Raw genomic sequence first — 7049 nt, forward strand, 5'->3', positions numbered from 1 at the left:
ATATATAATATAACATTAAAATTCAATATCAAATAAAAATATTTTAAAAACATTTTAACTTCAATCTTATGGGATAACTTTTATTTTAAATGTTAAATATATAATAAAAAATAGACTTTTAAGTCCGTCTAAACTAATGAATTGTTTAAACTTAAAAATAATTTAAATCAAACTCAATTTTTATCGAATCTAAGTTGAGGCATTTGAATCGATTTATTTTCAGCAGTTAGATTGAATACTAACTTGAAAGAACTCAAGTTCCTCTCTTCTGAATAGCTCTCTAACATTAGCATTTTTGCTAATATATTGTTCAGTTTATACTTTTTTTTATTAGACTGTTCAGTTTATACTTACAAGTTGCACTTAACATGTATAAAAAGTTCAATTTTATCAGCCTAAATTGTTAAATTGTATAGAAAATTTTACAGAAACTTCTAATAAAACTCACTATATAGATTTATCATCATATATAATATCATTTCCTAATAATACATATGTGTCTAAATAGGGAGATGTGATTCAAAACGTGTAAAATTAGTTTATACCGTGTGATTTGGCATATTAAATATTTGAATTAAACTGATAAATTTTAACTTTGGTGACTAATAACAAAACAGTGATATAAAATGAGACTTGGAATATAAAAATACTTGCATAATTATACCTCCTCATATTTTCAAACTATATATTTTATATGCAATCTATGAATTTCATTGGGGTTACCTTAACTGCGATCACAGTCAAAATACCCATCTGTAAAAAAAGGATGAAAATATAATTGAAAAACTACAATGTAATTTAACCTTGGTCTAAGAGATGATCAGAAGGAATTTGTCCGAAAATATTAGGACAGGAGTTCCAATTCCTTTGTTGTCGCGCCTCCCAGTATCCTCCTGCGTAGCGGTAAGTACCGCTTGATTTATCCTTGGCAAACCATTGTGGTTCCCAACCACTAGCTTGCATCTTCCCAGCCTGAATCCCAATAAAACAAGTGTTCAATCAATAACTGGATCATGTTTTGTGGCCTTTTAGCACGCTGACCAAATGCGCACACTTAGGGGTTACCCTACAAGTGAAAGAAACAAATGAAATGCATAACCTAAAATGAAATATCTACCTGTCGTTGTCGCTGCTCTAGCCGTAATTTTTCTGAATTTGCCATCTCATACTCCCCATTTTCCAAATACCTCTGATCTGGTCTTAACCTGGAATCCGTAGGTGGTAGCTTTTCCTATATGCTCAGATAAAATTGATAATCAATGCCCAACTCCAAGTACATGAACACACACATAAGATGCAAAATACGATAGATACAATACTAAACTTAGTCCTTGTTACACTAAAATTATCTATACTTTATAGCTCTGCCTTGTTACACTAAAATTATCTATACTTTATAGCTCTGCCATGTTATAGAAATGGTCAAAAGGCTCCCCTGCTGATGCAAGTAATAATTTTCTCATGGTAAAAATGACAGTGAAGATTCCTTTAAAAAATAAACATAAGAAACCTAGATTGGCAACACAAAATAAAGGATCAGTAAAACCTTTAATCCTGGGGTAAGTTCGTTTAGTGTGATGGCAAAACGAGTTAAGTTATATCTAGTAGGAAACTTGGGAGGCTTGCTCCGCTTCCATAGTAGATGTGCTTCCGGCAATGATTCATAGCCTTTTCCCTTTCCACCATAGTCGCCATTAACATAATACATGCTGTCGTCCCATTTTCCAATTAATGTAGCCAATGTTTTTCCATTTCTGTCCTGAACAACACCTTGAACCTGAAAAGACAGACAAACTGCTATAAGAAACTATCATATACAGTAAAGGATTACATGTCAAAAACTATACCACACAACATTTAAATTGTAGCAAAGACAATATGACGGAACTCAGAAAATGAAGTAATAGAACAGTAAAATAGGAAATGATTGAATGGATGTTATTTGATTACTGGAAAAAGAGGGATATAGTTACAAGCATGAATGAACCAGAGCAATATCTCCTTCAGAGAATGAATTCTCCTACTACAATAATAGCAATAATCATGTATGCCTATTCGCTCCCCTCTCCTCACAATATATTCCCCATGCTCAAACGACTTTTCATGAAATGATGTGTCTTTCATGTCACTAACTAACTTCTTCCAGATTTTCTTGTTTCCCCTATGGGTTGTACGTTCTCCTCACAGCTGGCTTGGGCCTAAATTTCAGCAGTCTCATTTTCATAAGGCCCAGTAATTCTATCACAATCCTCTGAAAAGACAATCTGTAAACATATAAATGTACCTGGCGAGGATTGCGATCAATTATAGATTGTTCCTTGAATTTCAGTTTACATGAGTATGCTCCATTTCCCTGAATGCGCATTGAACCATAATGATCACAATACAACTTTCCCAAAATGAGATTGTATATTGATGTAGTAACCTGAAAGAACAGTTCCAGTTTATAACCAAAAATCTGAGCGCAGCATTTTCTTTGTGACCTTCAACATACAATAGTGGAAGAAGTTAAATGTACCTTGCTCCACTGGAACACTTCACCATCGTCAAACTCTAATGTCAAAATACCAACAGGATCGAGTTGAATTGATCGGCCCCAAAATTTGCTCTTTAAGTTGCTATCTGCCCAAAATTTCCAGCCCATACCTTCACAGTGACACGCAACTATCGTAGGGTGGTGACTGACCTGAGAGGAAGCAGAAATAAGCATTTTAAATTCAAAATGAAAACAGTGGTTGTAGGGACAATCATATCACTTGTTAGATACAAACCAAGTTCTATCGTATTTTGTAGGATTCTATGGAACTCAAGCACAGAACCACATAAACTTCTATTCATCAAATTAAGTTGGATAGTTTTAGGATTCTATCTAAGTTCTTCCTCAAAACTGTTTCCTTTTCATCCTGGAGCAAGAAGTTCTAAGGAAATCAAATAAACATAACTATTTATATTTCAACAAATAATAAATTTGACTACATAGATAGATCATATAACAATCACAAATAACAGAGTCAAATGCTCACAAACATTAAGTATAACGTTAAAACACATATTAAGGCTTGTGGCATTCCCTGTCCTTGGAACAGGGCAACCTCCCCTGCCCATAAGAACAATATGTGCAATAAGATCAGACCTTCTCTGAAACGAAACGAAAGCCTTTATCTGGAAAGTCAGCCTCATATGTCTCCCCCAGTAATGGATTAAACGGTTTGCAAATTCTCCCATCAGTTGAAGCATAGGCAGATACAGCAAAAGCAGCAACATTGAGAATCCTCAAAAGAGTATTGCCCTGTAAGACATCATCAATGATTTTAAGAGTCGAAATATTTTTCTCAACAATACACTGAAGAGCTAACAACAAGTATAATAAACATAGTGAAACTTGGGTACCAAATCCAGACTTACTCTTCTTCCCCATTCATAAGCTCGGTCAAGGAGATATGAGTACTCCATTTCTTCACAGCATTTTTGAAGAGAGGAGAGAGGTTCATTAAAATAAACAGGGAGACATACTTTAGTTAGATCCTTCCCAATATTATCCTTAATCAATGACCAAAGACTGACGCCTTTCTCTTTCTCAACAGGTTCGGGCAATTTTTTACGCCGCTTAACCCGAGGGTAGTTGGTCCCAACAGATCTAATAGAAGGATCTGTATCCTCCTCAAATTCAATTGCAGAGAGTCCTTCATCATCTGAAGAAAAGGATGAAGCCTTTAAATCAGATCCATTACTTTTAAAAGAACTGGACGATGATACAAAATCACGTGTGTCAAAAAAGGTGGCATCATCATCATCATCGTCTGTTTCTTCCTCTGCTGCGTCATTTCTCTCATTGTCATCCTCAGACCCACATGCACTTGCTTCTGAATCAAAAAGTGAAAATGGAAGAAAATGGAAATGGTGCATAGAAAATCAGTGCATGAAATATCATAGCTGCCATGCAAGTATTTTTTGTTTTTAGAAAATGCATAAGCAAAACCTTAATCAAGCAATAAAAAGATCTTAAAAATATGAATGCCTGAATATTCGAACACTTACCACTAAACTTTTCCTGCCCCAATATAGAGGAAGCCTCTTGATCATTCCCTTGTCTTTTTCTTTGGCTCTCATCAACAACAGTGTTTTCCAGGTCAACCTTCTCTGTCTACAATGATGAAGTGCAAATAAATTTTATTACTATATCAAAAAAAAAAATATTAGCCTCAGTCAATAAATATAAAGAAATAACCAATAAAAAAGGAAACAGATTGAACAAAAACCTGTCCAAGAATTTTAATGAGGGAAACCATTTCTTGCTTTAAAAGAAATAATAAGACAGAAATTGGATGTTGTCAGCACGGCAGGGAAGTGCAAATGCAAAATACATTAACACGTAATGGGTTATTGGCCTAACTATTTATGAAAGAAAAGGAACTATTTTGATGAAAATAATATAAGTTAATTAAAACTTGGGTATAGTAATTTATTATTTGTCCATCTGGTGCTCCTGTGCATTACCTTCAACTGATGAAAGACTTCTTTAGCAAGATAAACAAACAAAACCCGTAAATATAACTCAATAGGGAGCATTCAGCTGGACTTGTTTATACTAAGTTGAAGGAATATTTTCTAAAGGGTACTCTGCTACTGCTATGTTAAAAATCGATCATAAGGATTAAATTTAAATAAAAAGATCATTCAAATTTTGTAGAAACACAGTAATCAGAGCTTCATTCTGAATTAAAATTTATATCTTAGAGACACTGACACCAAAGCCCAATAAGAAATGATACTGAATATAAGATATGGAACTAATTGTTTGCAAAAGCCAATAAGAAATTAAAGAGGGGAGAAATTGACCAAAGAATACTGCATATTAATAACTAAAGCCATTTGTTTTTGGCATTTTATTAAACTTGAGTACCAACACATATACAGGCTAATATACGTTTAAAAACAGACAAGACCCTCCCACTTCTCGCTGATTATTGTAAACAAACATTCAGCATTCCACAGAATAGAAATCTAACAAAATTAGCCAGTTCAATTGGCATGAAGTGTTCTACTTTTCATTAAATGTACCTCCAATTGGCTTAAATTATCAATTAGTGCCAACTGTTTCTGCTTAAGTAGCAAAAGCTGGCTTTGTAGAGCTGCGTACTCATTTCTCATAATTTCCTCACTATCCTGAATGGCGGCCTCACTAACACCTTCTTCCATAAGTCGGTGCCTCAACTTTTCAGTTGAAATAGCCGAATTGTCCACAGGAGCCATCAGCTCACAGTTGGACATCCGAGGAAACATATCTTTGACCGCATATAAGGCCTCCACCCATGCCACCCGATCCTCACGGGTCTCAGCCCTTAAGTGCAGTGTCTTTGTACCAGTGAAAATGGAAAACCGTTTTTCATCCGATCTGCTCTCGCGAATAGTTGAAACCTACAGTCAAACCTTTCCTCCATTAAAATAACACACATAAATAAGATATGATCATATGAATGTGGCACTGGAAAATGACAAAGAGGATTGCACAGTTTCAGAGCCTTATCATTTATGATTTGTTCATAACTAATTGCATTGAAATCAAAAATCAGCAAAAGAAAAAATCAACAACTTAAGATGACTTAGATATTCAGACTGAGATTCACATACAAGGCATGATTTCTTAATTAATTAAAACACTAATTAGGGTGTTATGAAATTCAACATTCAAATTTTACATTCCTAGAGCAAACAACAATAACCAAAATAAAACTAAACCAGAATAGGAACATGAGAAAATAAAATAGAACAAACATTAATACTAATTTAAAAACCTGAAGATGGATTTCACCAAAAGGCTTTCGCCAATGTTGGGAGTACTGAGAATTTTTGTTGCGAGAGATGATACGCATGGACTCGTCACCGATGACCTTGAATCCTTTCTCAGTTTCTGGATTGATTACGATCTTATCAGGTCCATGAATCTTGTAATAGGAGAGAACACCATCTTGTAGCACGAACCACCGAGGCCTCCATCCTTTACCATAGTTCACCCACTTCTGAAGTATTCCTGATATTCCGTTCCCGACCAGGTCGTTGATCCTCACATCAATCGCCGTCGGAATCACTGCCAACTGATTTTGCTCGTGCCGCTGACTTCCGCGGCTGCAATCACCGCCGCTGGAGATACTGTGGTTGACGATGTGGCTTGCAGGTCGGGAGAACAGTTCGGATCTCGCCAAAATGGAGGACGGAAGAGGAGGCATAGAGAAGCCGTGTAGTTATCGGCGGTGGTTAAGTGTTTGACCGGAGATAGATGATCAGAGCGGCGAAGTAGGATGCTTATATTTATCGGTTATTTAATGTGGCGAAAGAGTTACGGAGATGTTAGGTTTTGTGGTGGCAACGCGATGGTGGAGATTGGTGGCGCAACCGGTGATGACGGTGGTGATTAAATTGAGGTTCATGTTACGTAAGTATTTTATTGGTGATCGAAATGAGAAGAATAGAATGGAAGTGTCAAGAGGGAGAAAGAAAGAGTGTAAATTCGCGTGAAACCAAAAACGGTTACGTGCTGAAAACTTTGCTAAGTAAAATAAATAAATAAAGTATTTTTATTTTATGACTTATAGTTTAAAATAAAGTATACAATGTATTTGTTCCACTAAGATTTAATTTATTCGGGAGTAAAATCTCATTCTAGAATAGAGAGACGTTCGGGCATTTTAATAGGAGTTTGATTCGTTTGGTAGATTGAGATATTGCAGAGGATGAAAAAATTAGAAGAATTCAAAGACACTCTTAATTGATGGATGCTTGTGTGAAATCAAGCATAAGTTAGGTTGAGGAGCAACGTGTAATCGGAGAGTTTTTAGGAAAAAAATCTATTCACTAACAGTCTCCCCTTCAACCAGAGCGAAGGTGATTGAAAAAATATTTTTGTTGTCATCTTGTGTCATCTCATACAACCATGTTCCATCAATTTGTATAATAGGTTTACAGAAAGCAAAATCTTTGATACATAGTTCATACCCCAGAAGAGTTGGTGGAATATGTCATTTCCACTAATACAAGTCATGTCTGGGATA

The 7049-nt window shown here is 35.4% G+C and overlaps 1 protein-coding gene across 4 annotated transcripts; it reads right to left on the reverse strand.

Annotated features, from left to right (window-relative positions):
• Window positions 1-617: 617 nt before the first annotated feature.
• On the reverse strand, window positions 618-6543 carry LOC127118878 (oxysterol-binding protein-related protein 1C). Of its 4 annotated transcripts, none has more exons than XM_051049116.1 (10): window positions 5796-6540; window positions 5062-5418; window positions 4039-4144; window positions 3406-3860; window positions 3134-3289; window positions 2519-2686; window positions 2285-2425; window positions 1547-1777; window positions 1118-1231; window positions 618-972 (listed from the first exon to the last, which is right to left on the reverse strand). In XM_051049116.1, the coding sequence occupies exons 1-10, from the start codon at window positions 6225-6227 to the stop codon at window positions 799-801; spliced, it is 2334 nt and encodes a 777-aa protein (XP_050905073.1). In that variant the 5' UTR covers window positions 6228-6540; the 3' UTR covers window positions 618-798. The 4 variants fall into 4 exon arrangements, with proteins under 4 accessions (XP_050905073.1, XP_050905072.1, XP_050905075.1 ...); XM_051049115.1 differs by having other exon boundaries at window positions 3406-3863; window positions 5796-6539; XM_051049118.1 differs by lacking the exon at window positions 5062-5418 and having other exon boundaries at window positions 5796-6543.
• Window positions 6544-7049: the final 506 nt, after the last annotated feature.

This window comes from Lathyrus oleraceus, chromosome 2, assembly GCF_024323335.1.
Source record: "Lathyrus oleraceus cultivar Zhongwan6 chromosome 2, CAAS_Psat_ZW6_1.0, whole genome shotgun sequence".
Taxonomy (NCBI): domain Eukaryota; kingdom Viridiplantae; phylum Streptophyta; class Magnoliopsida; order Fabales; family Fabaceae; genus Lathyrus; species Lathyrus oleraceus.